The sequence below is a fragment of the Haematobia irritans genome, chromosome 3 (assembly GCF_050003625.1).
Source record: "Haematobia irritans isolate KBUSLIRL chromosome 3, ASM5000362v1, whole genome shotgun sequence".
Classification (NCBI taxonomy): domain Eukaryota; kingdom Metazoa; phylum Arthropoda; class Insecta; order Diptera; family Muscidae; genus Haematobia; species Haematobia irritans.
In genome coordinates, this window is record NC_134399.1 from 210,566,078 (window position 1) to 210,584,218 (window position 18,141).

Consider the following 18,141-nt stretch of genomic DNA (forward strand, 5'->3'; position numbering starts at 1 on the left):
CAACAACAACGACTACTATAAGATTAGCAGTGTTGCCAACTCCCCAAGGCCAAAAAGCACCAAAAATATATTATAAATTCTAACATACCACCTTCCGCCACAAAATCGAAAATTAAATGCTCTACTAAAAAAAAAAAAAGCTAAGATGTATTATAGAACTTTTGTGAATTGAATCTTAAGAAGTTAAGGTGGGTATTAAGATCGAGTTTAGCTGCTAAAATAGTAATTTTTCTCAATTACTTTTCTTTAGTAATTAATTTTAAGGAATACAAACTTTGTGAAAATTTTCTTTTAACTATTCCCCATCAAGTTATAATAAAATTTGCAGCACATATGCATAATTTTATGCCTTTTTTCCTGATATAGTTTTCACTTTAGCGACACAACTCGAACATTTTGATCAGTGATGTTTTTCAACTTTCAAAATATTAATATATGGAAGGAGTCTATGGCTTATTTCAGTTGTGCGTGCTTTTGTGAATTTAATACAAACGTTTTTAATGACATCTTTACCAAATTCACAAATTCGACACTCATCGGTCGACTTTCCTACAGAATACCCTAAATAACAATATTAATTAAAAAATAATCAATACCAACTTCATTACAATCAAATTCTATATTTGCAATAAATTTGATTTTCTTCGGCTCTTGAAAGTCTAATCAAAATTTTTGTATCAATTAAACTTAATACTGTTCAAAATAAAAAAAAACACTAAATGAAAATGCCAGAAAGCACCAAGTTGGTGCTTTTTTGGAAAAGGCACCAAAAAGGCAATTTGGTGCCTTCTAGAAATCAAAAAGCACTAAATTTGTTGCTAAAAGCACCAAATTGGCAACACTGAAGATTAGTTGATAATGACAGTGCTCGGCAAATGTAAGAGATCGCAAGATAAAGAGAGAGAGAGAGTATATCTAATAGTATCTAGCAATAGTATTTACACATACTCCTTACGCACTTTTAAAACATTCCCAAAATCTTGAATAAATGAAATTTGTTTTTATTAATCTGTGGTCAGACCATTTCATTAATATAGTGCCAAATTTCAAATGAATTGTACAGTGGTTTGGGTCGTCTATATGGATAGTCAAAAAAAAAAAAAAAAAAAAAAGACAAATATATATATATTGAGAGCTACATTAGGGCTGCAAAACAATCGATAGCACAATCGATAGTTTTATTTTTGAGGTGCTATCGATATTTATTTTACGATAGGGATGTTATTGAAGAAACCTAAATCACTAAAAACAGCTGAGATGCTACGAATTAATGTAGGTAAAACTAATCCAAAATGAAAAAATATTAACAGGTTGGCTGATAAGTCCCCGGTCTGACACATAGATGGCGTGGCTAGTATTAAATTCATATTATTTGTATATAGTACCAACATTCACACGATTCGTGTCAAAATTTGACGTATGTAAGTCAATTAGTTTGTGGAATAGAGCGTCTTTTGCGAAGCAACTTTTGTTATTGTGAAAAAATGGGAAAAAAAGGAATTTCTTGTTTTGATAAAATACTGTTTTTTGAAGGGAAAAAATACGGTGGAAGCAAAAACTTGGCTTGATAATGAGTTTCCGGACTCTGTCCCAGGGAAATCAAAAATAATTGATTGGTATGCAAAATTCAAGCGTGGTGAAATGAGCACGGAGGACGGTGAACGCAGTGGACGCCAGAAAGAGGTGGTTACCGACGAAAACATCAAAAAAATCCACAAAATGATTTTGTATGACCGTAAAATGAAGTTGATCGAGATAGCAGAGGCCTTAAAGATATCAAAGGAACGTGTTGGTCATATCATTCATCAATATTTGGATATGCGGAAGCTCTGTGCAAAATGGGTGCCGCGCGAGCTAACATTTGACCAAAAACAACAACGTGTTGATGATTCTGAGCGATGTTTGCAGTTGTTAACTCGTAATACACCCGAGTTTTTCCGTCGATATGTGACAATGGATGAAACATGGCTCCATGACTACACTCCTGAGTCCAATCGACAGTCGGCTGAGTGGACAGCGACCGGTGAACCGTCTCCGAAGCGTGGAAAGACTCAATAGTCCGCTGGCAAAGTAATGGCCTCTGTTTTTTGGGATGCGCATGGAATAATTTTTATCGATTATCTTGAGAAGGGAAAAACTATCAACAGTGACTATTATATGGCGTTATTGGAGCGTTTGAAGGTCGAAATCGCGGCAAAACGGTCCCATATGAAGAAGAAAAAAGTGTTGTTCCACCAAGACAACGCACCGTGCCACAAGTCATTGAGAACGATGGCAAAAATTCATGAATTGGGCTTCGAATTGCTTCCCCACCCACCGTATTCTCCAGATCTGGCCCCCAGCGACTTTTTCTTGTTCTCAGACTTCAAAAAGGATGCTCGCAGGGAAAAAATTTGGCTGCAATGAAGAGGTGATCACCGAAACTGAGGCCTATATTGAGGCAAAACCGAAGGAGTGCTACCAAAATGGTATCAAAAAATTGGAAGGTCGTTATAATCGTTGTATCGCTCTTGAAGGGAACTATATTGAACAATAAAAACGAATTTTGACAAAAAAAAATGTATTTTTCTTTGTTAGACCGGGGATTTATCAGCCAACCTGTTATATATAATTCCCAGCCAAATCTATATTAAAGGTTGTGGAAAAGTTTATTCGCCCAAGCGGAAATATGTCAGGTGTTTACAGAATTTATCTGGCGTTTTCTTTTCAATGACTCCATTGATCAATTTCCTTAAATTCCTGTAAATTAAAATCATGGATTTTAATCGCCTGTTTCAATATCAGGCGATTCAATTCGAATAAAAGGTGCAACATTCTTCAAATTGATTGTCAAATATTAAGGACACTGTCGTAGATTTTGGGTCCTGCATCCCTCACAATATTATGAATTAACAATAACTTTGGAATGCAACTCTCAGCTACATTAATATTACAAAGAAAAATATAAAAAAATATTATATTACATGTTAGCCTGATACCGAAACAGGCAATAATAATTGTATAATTAGATAAAAAAATATTTTCAAATCAATTAAAAGATACAATACTGATACCAGTTGTATCAAAAAATATACAAAAATGAACCCTATATTGCACTAAAGCCAATTTAATCATATTTTAGTTCATGCAATTATTATTGTTTGAGAAAGTTTCCTTGACTTAAATAATTGTTTGAATTGAATGAACTAAAAAGGGGAAACGTTATAACACAACTGAAACATAAAGATTTACTAAATTCATATCTCTAACAAAATAGTTCAGAATTTCTTTACATTTGTAAATTTTACCAATAATATGTCCATCTTGAACTTCGTATGGTACTGTTTGCAATTTTGAACTCCAAGTTTTTCCTTCAAACTAAGAAATTTTCTTTAACAAGTGAAAAAATAGTTTTAATAAATTTTCTTGAGTTTGTCGAAAAATATTTACTTATTTATGTGGAATCGGCATGACACCTGCGTGTGTAATATAGTTTAGTTCAAGTTAACCGTTAATCACGCGTGATTCACGAAAATGTTTTTTTGTTTTGTTTTGAACCCATGGCATTTTAACTGGCGGTCTAAAAGACCAAAGTATAATGAAGCGCCAATATTCGTGCTAATCCACCAGAATGTTGCCAAGAAGACCGTTATTTATGGCTTCTTCCGTTTTTAAGATTCCTTCCAAATTGCTCCCCAGCACTGCAGATATGTATTCCACATCATCGCCGCATTTCTCGTCAATGGAAAATCCGAATCGAAGTCCAACATATGTTCAATATCATTGTTTTTCAAACCTTTTTTCTTTAGGTCTCATGTCCAAAAATATATAATTTTACTTCCATAGTTGCCCAAAGTTAAACAAAAATAAAAACATCGCTGACAGTTTGTCTCAAAACGTACAAAGTTGCCCACATGCAACTTTAGGCTCGAAAGATTTAATAAAATTTTTACCCAAAGCACAAAGAAAAATCCAACTAACAGGTTGGCTGATAAGTCCCCGGTCTAACAAAGAAAAACACATTTTTTTTGTCAAAATTCGTTTTTATTATTCAACATAGTTCCTTTCAAGAGCGATACAACGATTATAACGACCTTCCAATTTTTTGATACCATTTTGGTAGTACTCCTTCGGTTTTGCCTCAAGATAGGCTTCAGTTTCGGCGATCACCTCTTCATTACAGCCAAAATTTTTCACTGCGAGCATCCTTTTGAGGTCTGAGAACAAGAAAAAGTCGCTGGGGCCAGATCTGGAGAATATGGTGGGTGGGGAAGCAATTCGAACCCCAATTCATGAATTTTTGCCATCGTTCTCAATGACTTGTGGCACGGTGCGTTGTCTTGGTGGAACCAGGGCTGTGGAGTCGGAGTCGGAGTCTTGGAGTCGGAGTCTGAAGATTTTGCTGGAGTCGGAGTCGGAGTCGTAAAAATTTTGCTCGACTCCGACTCCGGCTAAACCAAATTTTTTAAAATACTTCACATTTTTGTAACTAAGCAAGTTTTTACGCAAATTAGTTTCCATTGCGTTATTCATTCGATCAATGTACAGCATGATTGTAAATGAAAATCAACTTCCAATTACGGCTATCTTTTTATGTTTCCTAGAATGCTAGACTAGCAGATAGGCTGGATCGATCCATTTTAATGCCCATATCAATTTATTTGAAATATTTCGAACAATCGAAATTATTTTGTTTAATTTTATCTTAAGGCCATATACATATGTGGAATATTGACAGAAAATTTTTTCAAATTTGTTTTTTTATAGAAAAATTGTCAAAATGTTATTTCTATAAAAAGTTTTGTCAAAATTTTATTTCTATAGCAAATTTTGTCAAAATTTTATTTCTATAAAAATTTATTCAAAATTTTATTACTATAGAAATATTTTTTTCTATGGGAAATTTAGCCAAAATTTTATTGAATTTATTTAAATTGAGTCAAAATTTTGTTTCTATAGAAAATATTGTAAAATTTAGTTTGTTACACTATTTTTTTTTTCAAAATTTAATTTTATTATTGATAAGTTTATTTCTATAAAAACTTAAATCAAAATTTTATTTCTATAGAAAATTTTGCCAATATTTTATAGTTGTTTAAGTTCAAATGCCGTTTTCTTAGCTTTTGTTAAATCATATAATCATTTTCAAGTGTAATCCCGCCGTTAGAATTTGTCTATACTTTTTCTGCTTTTCGGTACGAAAATAAGGACATTTTCTAACGTCAAATGTCATCAACCCCCGCCTTTCGACATCCAAGCTTTTTTTGTCATTCTCTTTTGAGACTCTCTCGCTTCTACGAAGGTAAATATTGTTTGACGAACAATAATTTATTAAATAAAGCCCATACATTTTGGTTCAAATTCTAAACCAGTGCCTTTTTATTTCTTTTCTACTTTTATGCCACGCATTCATTGGTCCATTCGAGCCGAATAATTATTGGAAAGTATTAATTCGGTGTTTTTTATTTCTTCTTCGAAGGCAAAGGCTACGCCAATCAACAACAACAACAAACGATCGACGATCACCATCCTCTACGAGGCATTTTCAATTTATTGCACATAAATATAATTATATTATCAACAACCAAGGTATGTACTTTCAGTGATAATTAAAAAGTGAGCATATCCTTCGCTGTGAATATAAATAAAAACAGAAATAAACACTCGCCTACGGTCGCTTTACAACTCGTATTTTATATCGGTTGTACATTAAATCTCTACGAGAACAAAATTAAATTATCCGTCGGTCTTTAATACCCGGTTACATTCTCATTAAAGTGTTGAAAAGTGCGTTTAATTCCACTTTGTTTTCATCCAAATATTCAACGTCAAAGTTGCATTTAATTTTCGCTGTATTTTGTCATTTGTTTGCGTATACATTGTTGTGTTTTTCTTTTGGTTTTTTGATCTTCGATCTGCATAGAAAAAACAAAAACAATTGCATTGGTTGTAAGCATTGGTTTGCCAATAGGCATCAATAGTAAAGTGTTATACAGTTGCCGTTCAACTTGCTATACACACGTACGCACACAGGTGTTACATCCAACATACGTTCGAACTGCATACACGTTGGTTTATTAGCGTGGGTCGCTTACGGCGCGAAATTATAAAAATAATTTTTTGCAGGTTCAATTGAGAAAAGTATTTATTGTTGATTCCTACGGATATCGGTCGTTTACTATTATCGTTCGTGTTACGTGGTAGTGTACCCTACGGTCGGTCGATACAAACAATAAAATAACAGTATTTATTATATATTATATTATCGTAATACTGACATATTTGAGTTTCCACGAAACTTTTTTATTTATATATTATTGTTGTTGTTGGACCTTACTGTTTCGTAGTGTGCATCTTACAGTCCGTGCACCCTACAATCGGTCAAGTTGACATTTTACAATTTATAGTTCACGACTTTTCATTGTCTTGTAATTTTTCCATTTGGCAAGTGATATTCACGATACACTTGCACAAATTTTGTGTATCTACGTACACTGGGAGAAATTTTGGATAATATATACACTGAGAGAAACTCTCTCGTAATATATAAAGTTTTCAATTTTTTCGATAATTCGCCACGCAAAAATTATTCTTTGTATTCTACGATACACTGAAAATATTTTTTGTATTCACGATACACTTGCAAAAATCTTTTGGAACACAGGGTACACTGGGAAAATATTGTAATATTTTCCAAATAAAGATTTTGCATATATTTCGCCACGCGAAAAAGGGTTTCTTGTATTTACGATACACTGGAAGAAACTTTACGTGTTTTCATACACTTGGAGAAATTTTTCGCCAATTTTTACAAAAAGTTAAAATACTTATAATTTACCTTGCAGAGCTAATTTTAGCTGGTATTTCCAATACACTGTGAGGAAATTGGTGTATCGACGATACACTGTAAAAAATTGGTTGTACTCCGTACACTGTGAGAAATTTTCTGATCTCATTTTTTGTGTTGTTGTGGTAATCACGTTACCTTACTCACATTTTTAGTACTTTCGGTACACTGCGAAAAATATTGTGTGTTGACGATACAACTTTCGCATACACTGAGAGGAATAACTGCGTTTTCATTTGTTCGACGACAAATCGAAGTAGTTTTTTGGATCGATTTATACTCTTTCCGATAGTTTTGGACATCACGTGTCAATTTTTTCGCCCTTTAATTTTGACAGTACTTGGTCATAATGACTACTACACCACTGACTGCTTTCACAAGAGCAACTGACGCAGTAGTCCGATTTGAAACGAAGTTTCACAGTTTGCGAGACGATGATTTAACCGCCTATAGACTAGAATGTCATGGTTCCGAGGCTAAGTCTTTGTGGGAAAAAGTTAAGAGCTTATTCGACGAATGTCTTGACTTTGTGTCCACACAGAGCAACGCAACCGAGGCAGTCGCCGCTGCTGACAGCAAATATGACGTGGCTTATAATTGTTATCTGAATGTCATGGAGTCGATTCAACGTAAATTGGAGGAACTACGTGCACCATCTAAGCATTCTGCTAAATCGTCTCGGTTGGAGGACCAAACATTACTTTTGAATGTTTCTCATAGGTCCGATGACTCACACAGTTCTTCCGTTAGCTCTAGGGGAGACAATAGTTCCTCCCACAGTCTCAATCTGCCGCCTTGTGATATAGATGTTTTTGACGGCGATTTTCTCAATTGGCCGACATTTAGAGATTTCTTCACAGCGGTATACATTAACAATAGCCGACTTAGCGATATTGAAAAATTGTGTCATTTACTCAAGAAAACCAGTGGTGAAGCTCGCGATGTGGTTTCGAAATTTCCGCTCACGCATAGAAGCTTCGCTCTTGCGTGGAAGGCGCTAAAGGGTACTTATGATAATACCCGCCTCTTGGTGAACCACCAACTCAAATTATTATTTGATTTGCCAGTCTTGGAGTCTGAGACCAGTTCAGGACTGAAGAAACTACAACGTGGTATCTCGACATGCATTTCGACAATGTCCATCTACGATGTGGCCACTGACGATTGGGATCCCATCCTCGTCTTTTTATGCCTTCAGAGGTTGCCGAAATGTACTGTTACACTTTGGGAGCAGAGTATTAAGGACAAGTCTGCTTTGTCTTCTTGGTCAGATTTGGACTTCTTTCTCACGGAAAGAATCCAGACATTGACATGTCTTCGCGATATCCGCGGCATTGACGCCAGGCCTCCGGCCAACAAAAGAATTCGCTCGCATTTCACGAATGCGAAAACGACTCGTTCCCCATCAAGTACGCCTCCTTCCTCCCAATCCTCTCCTGACAGATTATGCGTTCTCTGTCGACGACATCATCACCTCAGAACGTGTTCTAGGTTTCATAATCTTTCAGTTCGTGAGAGGATGAATATTATTAGGAGCCATCAGTGCTGCATGAATTGTCTGTCCCGCAGACATATTGCAGCTAATTGCCCCAGCGCATATGATTGCGGTAAATGTGGTAGAAGACACCACACTCTTTTGCATAGGGAAACATCGACTGGTCCCGGGACTGCTCCTATCGTTCCCGCACCAGTTTCACGGAATCCCGTACCGGTGCCAGTGGATGCCAATGAACCTTCTACATCGACAGGCATTGTGTCAGGGACGTCCAGTAGACAGGTATTCCACACTTCGCGTACTGGAAATGTATTATTAGGAACTGCAATGGTGAATATCGTTCACCAGGGTATCACGTATCCTGCTAGGGCCTTAATAGATCCCGCTTCGGAATCATCCTTTATTACGGAAGGATTGCGGAACCGACTTGGACTGAGTACGTCTTCGACTTCGGCTACAATTTCTGGTGTGAATCAAAGTGTTTCGATCACGTCGAGAGAACTTTGTTCACTTTGCATTGGTACCCCACTAGATGAGTCGCTCCTACTGGAGACTACAGCGTATGTTCTTCCGAACATTTCCGGCAACCTGCCATCCTTTTCTCTAGATCGTGACATTGTGTCTAGTATGCCAAATCTACGTTTGGCTGACCCCAATTTATTTGTTTGTCGTCCTGTTGACCTGCTTTTGGGCGCGGATCTTTATCCGAAAATTGTGTTGGAGGGTACGCGAACGAATATTTTGGGATCATTACTAGCACAAAACACAGTCTTCGGCTGGGTTGTCACGGGTCCTATCCCTTCCTCGAATATTTCAGTCTTCACGACTGCAGTGGACCTCCACGAGGAAAACGGTCTTGACGAGACACTTCTCCGATTTTGGGAACTTGAGGAGATTCCCCGACGCCCTCTCTTATCTGCATCAGATAAGTTTTGCGAGGACAATTACAAGAGAACGACTAGACGGGATTCTGAGGGAAGATACATTGTTACACTTCCGCTCAAAACTGATTTCTGTGGACAAATCGATTTAGGAAATTCAAGGACGGGTTGCTTAAGACAATTTCTTCGAAATGAGGCATCCCTCTTGCGAAAACCACAAATTAAGACGGTATATGACGACGTCATACGAGAATATTTACATTTGGGTCATATGAGGCCAGTTTCGGCTACGCCAACAGACGCCCCAGTTTGTTATCTACCTCATCACCCCGTGATTAACCCCGACAAAAGGACGACTAAGCTTCGAGTGGTTTTCAACGCCTCGAATAAGACGTCTACCGGCAATAGCCTGAATGACATTTTACATGTCGGTCCGACTCTACAAACTGACTTGGTCCTCCTCATTTTGAGATGGAGGTTGTACAAATTCGTGTACAATTGCGACATCACACAGATGTATCGCCAAATCCGAGTTGACCCGTCTCAGACCTGTCTGCAGAGAATACTATTTCGGGATTCTCCGCAAAACATTATCCAGGACTATGAGTTACAAACTGTAACATTTGGAGTAAATTGTGCTCCATTTCTAGCCATACGGACACTGTTGCAATTGGCGGACGACACGGAGAATGACTTTCCTCTTGCTGCGCACATCCTACGGAGGTGCATGTACGTTGACGACGTATTGACGGGCTACCATGATTTGCATACTGCGATTAGGTCTAGGGATCAGCTAATTGCCGCTCTATCTTCTGCCAAGTTTGAGCTGCGAAAGTGGACTGCGAATGATCGTACCATTCTCGAGGGCCTCCCTACGGGCCATTTGATTGATGCTGAGCTTCTCACGTTTGTAGAAGCTAGCAGTTCTAAGCCTCTTGGTATAAGATGGAACGCCCAGCTGGACGTATTCTACTTTGACATGAGTCCGCTCCCGGACAAGTCTCGGTTTACGAAACGCGATACTTTATCTGCCATTGCGAAACTGTTTGATCCACTAGGTTGGTTAGGCCCTATCATAGTTACTGCCAAGGTGATAATGCAGCAGATCTGGTCTGACAAGATTGGTTGGGATGATGCGCTTCTGTCTACGACAGAACGGGAATGGCGAAGGTTTGTCGAATGTTACCGCGACGTTAATTCGATTCAAATACCGCGTTGGGTTAACTATTCGCCTGATTGTGGCGCAGAATTGCATGTTTTTTCTGATGCCTCAGAGAAGGCATACGCGGGGGTGGTATACATTCGTATTTTGACTCCGAATGGTGATATATGCACTCATCTGCTTTCTTGTAAGACCAGAGTCGCACCGCTTAAGTCTGTGTCTCTGCCCCGATTAGAGTTGTGTGGAGCAGTTTTGGCCTCCGAATTGCTAAAGAGTATCCTCGACGAGATTGATATACAACTTCAGGGAATATTTTGTTGGACGGATTCGACGATCGTCCTTTCCTGGCTCGGCAAACCTCCATCTACGTGGACTACGTTTGTTGCCAATCGTGTCAGCAAGATTCAGGATATTACAGGTGGTGAGAATTGGCGTCATGTACGCTCTGAGGAAAATCCCGCTGACTTGGGTAGCCGGGGGGTTACCCCCTCGGAATTGGCTGGATCCCGACTTTGGTGGCATGGGCCACACTGGCTACGCCAGGATCGGTCTCAGTGGGATATTCGGGACTCCGTCCCCCTTGATACAGATGTTGAGTTGCGCGCTGTCAAGGTTCATACCACATTTTTTTCGAATTATGAGGATGTGTTAGAGAGATTTTCGTCCTTGGACAGGGCTTTACGAGTTCTGTCTTATGTCTTTCGATTTTTACATAGGACCCATCCTGCCCATAGGGGTCACCACGTTTATCGCAGCACGGCTTTGACGAGCTTGGAGCTTAAAAACGTGAGACGACGTCTGGCTATACTGTCTCAAAAGGCTTATTATGCGGAGGAATACGCTTCCTTGTTACGCAAGGAACCTATTGGTCCGAAAAGTTCTTTGTTGCCACTTAATCCATTCTTGGATGAATCAGGCGTGCTTAGGCTCAACGGGCGCTTGGCACGTTCCCCTACACTGGCATATTCAGAGCGTCATCCGATTATTGTACCCTACAATAGTCGGTTTGCTGCTCTTTTGGCCAGGTACGTCCATTTGATATCCATACATGGGGGGAATCAATTGATGCTACGCATTTTGAGGATTGAGTACTGGGTTCCCCGCCTGACTTCTTTGATACGAAAGACCATAAATGGTTGTAAGCGCTGTTTTTTGGACAGGAAGCGGTCTTGCTCCCAGATTATGGCCGCGCTTCCACCAGAGCGTACTACACTTTCTAGACCTTTTGCCACTACTGGTGTGGACTTCGCGGGCCCATTTGAGGTCAAATCCTTTACAGGTCGCGCTTGTAAGGTAACCAAAGGTTATGTTTGCGTATTTGTCTGCTTTTCTACGAAAGCTATTCATTTAGAGGCTACATCTGATTTGTCGACGACATCCTTTTTGGCGGCTTTTTATCGATTTGTCTCCCGCCGTGGTTGTCCCGGAACAATATTTTCCGACAACGGCACCAACTTCGTTGGAGCATCTAGGGAAATTGAGCGGGATTTCAAGGTTGTGCTGCGCGAGAGCCGCGATAAGTTGTGCTCCGCACATTTGTATCAACAGTTGTCTTGGCAATTCATTCCGGCGGGAGCTCCACATATGGGCGGTCTCTGGGAGGCCGCAGTAAAGAGCTTTAAGCTTCATTTTCGAAAGCACGCCAATGGCTTCAAATACACGTTTGAAGAACTTTCTACCATTCTGGCTAGAATTGAGGCCTGCCTTAATTCTCGTCCACTTTGTCCGGTGAATGATAGTCCGCATGATATAGTGGCTCTCACGCCAGGTCATTTCTTGGTTGGATCGTCGATCCTCGCTCCTCCGGAGCCCGTTATTGATGAGTCGCCTTTGCATATTGTTAACAGATACAGAAAGATGAAAGCTCTAACTCAACAGTTCTGTTTACGGTGGAAAGACGAGTATCTGAAGAGCTTGCATAAACGCTACAAATGGCAATTTCCTCAACGGGATATGCAGAAGGACGATTTAGTTGTCATTCGACATGAGCAATTACCCCCCACTTCGTGGAAGTTAGGTCGTATTGTTGATATTCATCCGGGTACTGACGGTCGAGTCCGCGTCGCGGATGTTAAAACCGAAAATGGCGTTATACGGCGTCCCGTAGTTAAACTTGTGCCTCTTACGGAGGTAAAATAAGTTCATTTTGCGTTGTACTCGCGTCCTCACTGGATTTTGCTAGCGTGAAAATCTTAGGTTTGATGGCCGCGTTTCGAATCGCTATAGGACGGAAAGTTGTAAGGCGACCTACGGTTTCTTGTCATTCTGACCATTTTGTTAATTTGATTTTCCGTTCCGTCATCGAAATCTTTCTATATTTTCATAGATGGAAAACATAGCAAAGATGGCCTCTACCCTTCCTGATTTTGAGGACGACGTCCCCATGTCTGATGAGGAACGGGAAATCGATCCAACCATCGCACCTCTGGCCGATGTATCCACCATCAGCACGACTGCTGATCCTGCCACTCTGGCCGACCTTTCCACCAATAAAAATCCGTTGACGACGGCTCCTGGAGTTCCTCCAGGAGAATTATCTGTGGCTTCGCCACCCCTTTCGGCACCAGTTCGAAAGAACCAGGGTTCGAATATTCAACGTGGCAGAAGAGAATGTGTCATATGCAAGGCAAAGCATCACTTACGTGATTGCAAAGAGTTCAGGGCGATGCGCATTGAACGAAGGCTGCGTACCGTAGCGCTTCATAAATGTTGTGGTAATTGCCTTGACGCCACACACTTTGTTCGTGACTGTCCCAGTCTACACAGGTGTAAGCACTGTAACGGTGACCATCACACCATGCTGCATAATCATGCAAAGAATAGCGCTGATCGGTCCCGCCCTGCTACAAAGTCTGCTCCCAGACAAAAATCCGGAGTTCCTCCAAAACCTGGTAGATCCTCTATTCGTCCGCATATTACGTCTGACCCTTCTGTCCGATCTTATCAGCCGTCAACTTCATCAGCTCCCCGACCCGTAATGGCGATTCAGCCCGTTGCTACGCTCGGGCCGACAATGGTCATTCAGCTAGAGTTGAATGATCGGCGAGTTCCTGTCCGGGCGCTTTTGGACCCTTGCGCAGGTCTTAGTCTAATTTGTCGGTCATTGGCCGAGGAACTTCGGCTAAGTCCTGTAGCAGTGGGTCCAGAAGTGTTCTGTCAGGTCTCAGTCGCATCATCACATGACCCATCGCAACGATTAGGGGTATCGGCAAGAATTGTGGATTTGACCCACATAACTTCTCCTTCGGAGTCCGTGAATCCTGCCCTAAAGGATCACTTTGCCGGGCTACAGTTAGCTGACCCGCATTTTTATCAAGCTTCACATGTAGCGATTGTCCTTGGTCCAGAGGTCTACCACAAAATAATGAGGCCACAAACATATTCTAGCCCGGGTTTCCCATGGGCCCAACTCACAATGTTTGGGTGGGTTATTTCGGGTCCATGCAACATATAATTGGGTGTAAGACAATCTTCCATTGTCTTCCGACTTAACGAGTCCTCGACACCCGGCTCTTCCGAGTCAAATTTATTTGAAATTTAAAAATCGATCGGGCTTAACGAGTCCATTTACGATCGCGTGCTTGACGAGCACATTTGTAAATATGAATTTGTTTTTGAAAAAATGAAACATGAATTGGAAACCATAACAAGAAAAAACAGAATTGAACTAAAATAAAATGCTCCTTTTTTTATTAACTGAAATGTACATTCTGTATACTTTCATTATTTAAATTGAACATATAATTAATATTACTTTAAATTTTGCAACATGGCAGGATGTTGCAAGGCGGGCGGCAATGTTTAAGTTCAAATGCCGTTTTCTTAGCTTTTGTTAAATCATATAATCATTTTCAAGTGTAATCCCGCCGTTAGAATTTGTCTATACTTTTTCTGCTTTTCGGTACGAAAATAAGGACATTTTCTAACGTCAAATGTCATCAACCCCCGCCTTTCGACATCCAAGCTTTTTTTGTCATTCTCTTTTGAGACTCTCTCGCTTCTACGAAGGTAAATATTGTTTGACGAACAATAATTTATTAAATAAAGCCCATACATTTTGGTTCAAATTCTAAACCAGTGCCTTTTTATTTCTTTTCTACTTTTATGCCACGCATTCAATAGTAATAGATTTTTTTATTAGAAAATTTGGTCAAAATGTTATTTCAATAGAAAATTTTGTCAAAATTTTATTTCTATAGAAAAATTTTGTCAAAATTTTATTTCTATAGAAAATTTTGTCAAAATTTTGTTTCTGTAGGAAATTTAGTCAAAATTTTGTTTCTGTAGAATATTTTGCAGAATTGTATTTTCTACACAAAATTTTTTCTTAAATCATATTTTTATTGAACATTTTATCAAAATTTTATTTCTATAAGAAAGAATTGTCAAATTTTATTTCTATAGCAAATTTTCTCAAATTTTTTTCTTACTGATGCTCACTGAAACTCACTGCTATAAAAAATGTATTCAAAATTTTATTACTATAGAAATATTTTTTTCTATATAAAATTTAGCCAAAATTTTATTTCTATATAAAATTTAGTCAAAATTTTGTTTCTATAGAATATTTTGCAAAATTTTATTTCTATAGAAAATTTTGTAAAATTAATACACAATTTTTTTTAATTGTATTTCTATTAATAATTTTTTCAAACTTTTATTTCTATAAAAAATTTAGCCAAATTTTATTCTAAATTTTATTTCTATATATTTGGTCAAAATTGGATTTCTATAGAAAATTTTGCCAAAATTTTATTTCTATAGAAAATTTAGTCAAAATTTTATTTACTAGACACAAAAAAAAAATTGTAGAAATGACTCAAATTTTCAAATTTTTCAATGAATGAATATTAAATGCATTTTTGCGAAATTGTCTAAACAATTATAAATATTTCCCAAATATTGCCCGAGATTTTGTAGAAGTCTGATTTGAGATTTTATCAAAATGTAGATCTAAATACAAAGTTGTGCAGAGTATATTATAATCGGCCCACCCGACTTTAGACTTTCCTTGCATTTTTATTTTTTGTTAAAATTGTGTTACATCCCATAACGTTAGTTTTAAATTTTAAGTACATAGATTTTGTAGAAGTATATACAATTTTGCTTAAATAGATTCAGATTCAAATTCATGTATATAGTTCGCAACAAATTTAAAGGATTTGAGATAGTATCAATAATTTTGGTCCACAAATACATATACTGTTGATATCTTCTCATATTATGATGGGTATTTATATCATTATTTTATTTATTAAACATTGCCCTAAATTTGAAATATAGAGTTCAATTGGCATCTAAAGTGAAATTAAGACCTTTTTTTGCACACATAAATAAATACGATACTTTATATCGATCCACTTACGGCACCCCCACAATAGAACTACAAATTTGTGGTATTAAAATGAGATTTAGTTATATTACCCGGAGTCGACTCCGGAGTCGGAGTCGAGCTGATGAAAAATGCTGGAGTCGGAGTCGGAGTCGAGCAAAATTGGCTCGACTCCACAGCCCTGGGTGGAACACCACTTTTTCTTCTTCATATAGGGCCGTTTTGCCGCGATTTCGACCTTCAAACGCTCCAATAAAGCCATATAATAGTCACTGTTGAAGGTCTTTCCCTTCTCAAGATAATCGATAAAAATGATTCTATGAGCATCCCAAAAAACAGAGGCCATTACTTTGCCAGCGGACTTTTGAGTCTTTCCACGCTTCGGAGACGGTTCACCGGTCGCTGTCCACTCAGCCAACTTTCGATTGGACTCAGGAGTGTAGTGATGGAACCATGTTTCATCCATTGTCACATATCGACGGAAAAACTCGGGTGCATTACGAGTTAACAGCTGCAAACACCGCTCAGAATCATCAACACGTTGTTGTTTTTCGCGGCACCCATTGATGAATGATATGACCAACACGTTCCTTTGATATCTTTAAGGCCTCTGCTATCTCGATCAACTTCATTTTACGGTAATTCAAAATCATTTTGTGGATTTTTTGATGTTTTCGTCGGTAACCACCTCTTTCGGGCGTCCACTGCGTTCACCGTCCTCCGTGCTCATTTCACCACGCTTAAATTTTGCATACCAATCAATTATTGTTGATTTCCCTGGGGCACCGTATTTTTCCCCTTCAGAAAACAGTATTTTATCAAAACACGAAATTCCCTTTTTTCCATTTTTTCACAATAACAAAAGTTGCTTCACAAAAGACGCTCTATCTCACAAACTAATTGACTTACATACGTCAAATTTTGACACGAATCATTTGAAGGTTGGTACTATATAAAAATAATATGCATTTAATACTATCGACGCCATCTATTTGTCAGACCGGGGACTTATCAGTCAACCTGTTATACAAGATAATAAATTAAATGATTACGAAGAAAATGTACATGGTATTGGTGACTATGTAATGATTCCAGATACATCTATGCGTAAAAAGTAAACTGGTTTAGGTGAATAAATGGGAACCCAGCAAAAAAATTTGGAAGTTCTTCCAAAGGCACAACTTTAAAAGCACTTCCAGAAGATGCACTCCCAATTATGTTCTTTATTTTAACTACCCAGGAAGTTCTTTTAATTCAATTTTTTTATAACTTGGTTTTTCCATACTTTTATTGGGTAATTTTAACTTTTTTCGTTTCAAATAGGTTAAAAACAGGGTAAGCATTTATAAAATGGTATAAATCATTTGAATTTTGTCGAAAAAAAATGCTAAATCCAATCTGAAAAAATTACGAATTTTTGAAAATATTTGATGCCAAATGTTCCACACAAGCGTAAGAATGCATTAAAACTCATAAAAAAATTTAAAAATTATTTATTTTTCAAAATATCACAAAATGTCTTAATTCACATCCAAAACATTGAATTCGGATCACACCTAAAGAAGTGATGCAAATTCAGTGCAACGGCTGTTGAAATGGATCACTTCCGTCCTATGACAAGCCCATGTTAAATTCATCGCTTCTGCGTCAATTTTGCACCACTTCCGGATCCAAAAAGAACATTTTCATTATTATTTTGGCGATGCTTTTTTTGCTGGGAATTACCTTGTGCGAAAATTGAACTAAAAAATAGTTCATTTTTGAGATTTTCATAATGTTTTGTTAAAATAACGACAATTTCCTGTCATATTTGGATTTTTAACTATCACTAACTATCACAAAATTATTTCTTCTTAGTAATAAAAAAAAAAACAAAATAATTTTTCCCACAAACATTAGCTTTTTTCTGTGCGTAAAACATTCTATTCCAACTATCTAACCTTAGTAATTTGAACTAGCTTTTCATAACATCTGAATCAGATTAAAAATTTGATACCTCTCTACGATGAAAACGACTCATTTCAAACCACTGTGTATTAGACAGTTCTTCACAAATTCGATTAAAGACGAGTGCTGCTCTGTCGTTACTTCATATTGGCGCACGACAGACATCATCTCATCAACAGGTATGAATGATCGAGTGCCGAGTTTGTTTAAGTCATACGTATGAGTTTTTGTTCTTGTTGTTTTTATTGTTATTATTATTGTTTATCTTATCTGACTGGTCTCTGTCAGCGACCTATGAGAGTGACTGTTGCTGTCTGTCAGGAGGTATTTAGTGAGTAGAGAATGTGTGTTTCGTTACGATTGCTGTTGTTGTGTCGTCGTCTGCGTTTAGCATTATCACAATCAATGTTGATGTTGTTGTTTTTATTATAATTGCCGATCGCAAACTCGGTAAAATGCGCCCCCGCCCCCCAATACCCAACATAATAATCGTCATCG

The 18,141-nt window shown here is 38.0% G+C and overlaps 2 protein-coding genes across 4 annotated transcripts in view; both read left to right on the forward strand.

Moving 5' to 3' along the window:
• Positions 1-18,141, forward strand: part of NFAT (nuclear factor of activated T cells 3) — a 218,097-nt gene that overhangs the window by 80,151 nt on the left and 119,805 nt on the right. The window lies entirely within an intron of this gene.
• LOC142231934 (uncharacterized) lies at positions 5,079-14,438 on the forward strand. The gene is made up of 3 exons (XM_075302606.1): positions 5,079-5,281; positions 5,459-5,568; positions 12,691-14,438. Exons 1-3 carry the CDS (start codon positions 5,206-5,208, stop codon positions 13,816-13,818), a joined length of 1,314 nt encoding a protein of 437 aa, XP_075158721.1. The 5' UTR covers positions 5,079-5,205; the 3' UTR covers positions 13,819-14,438.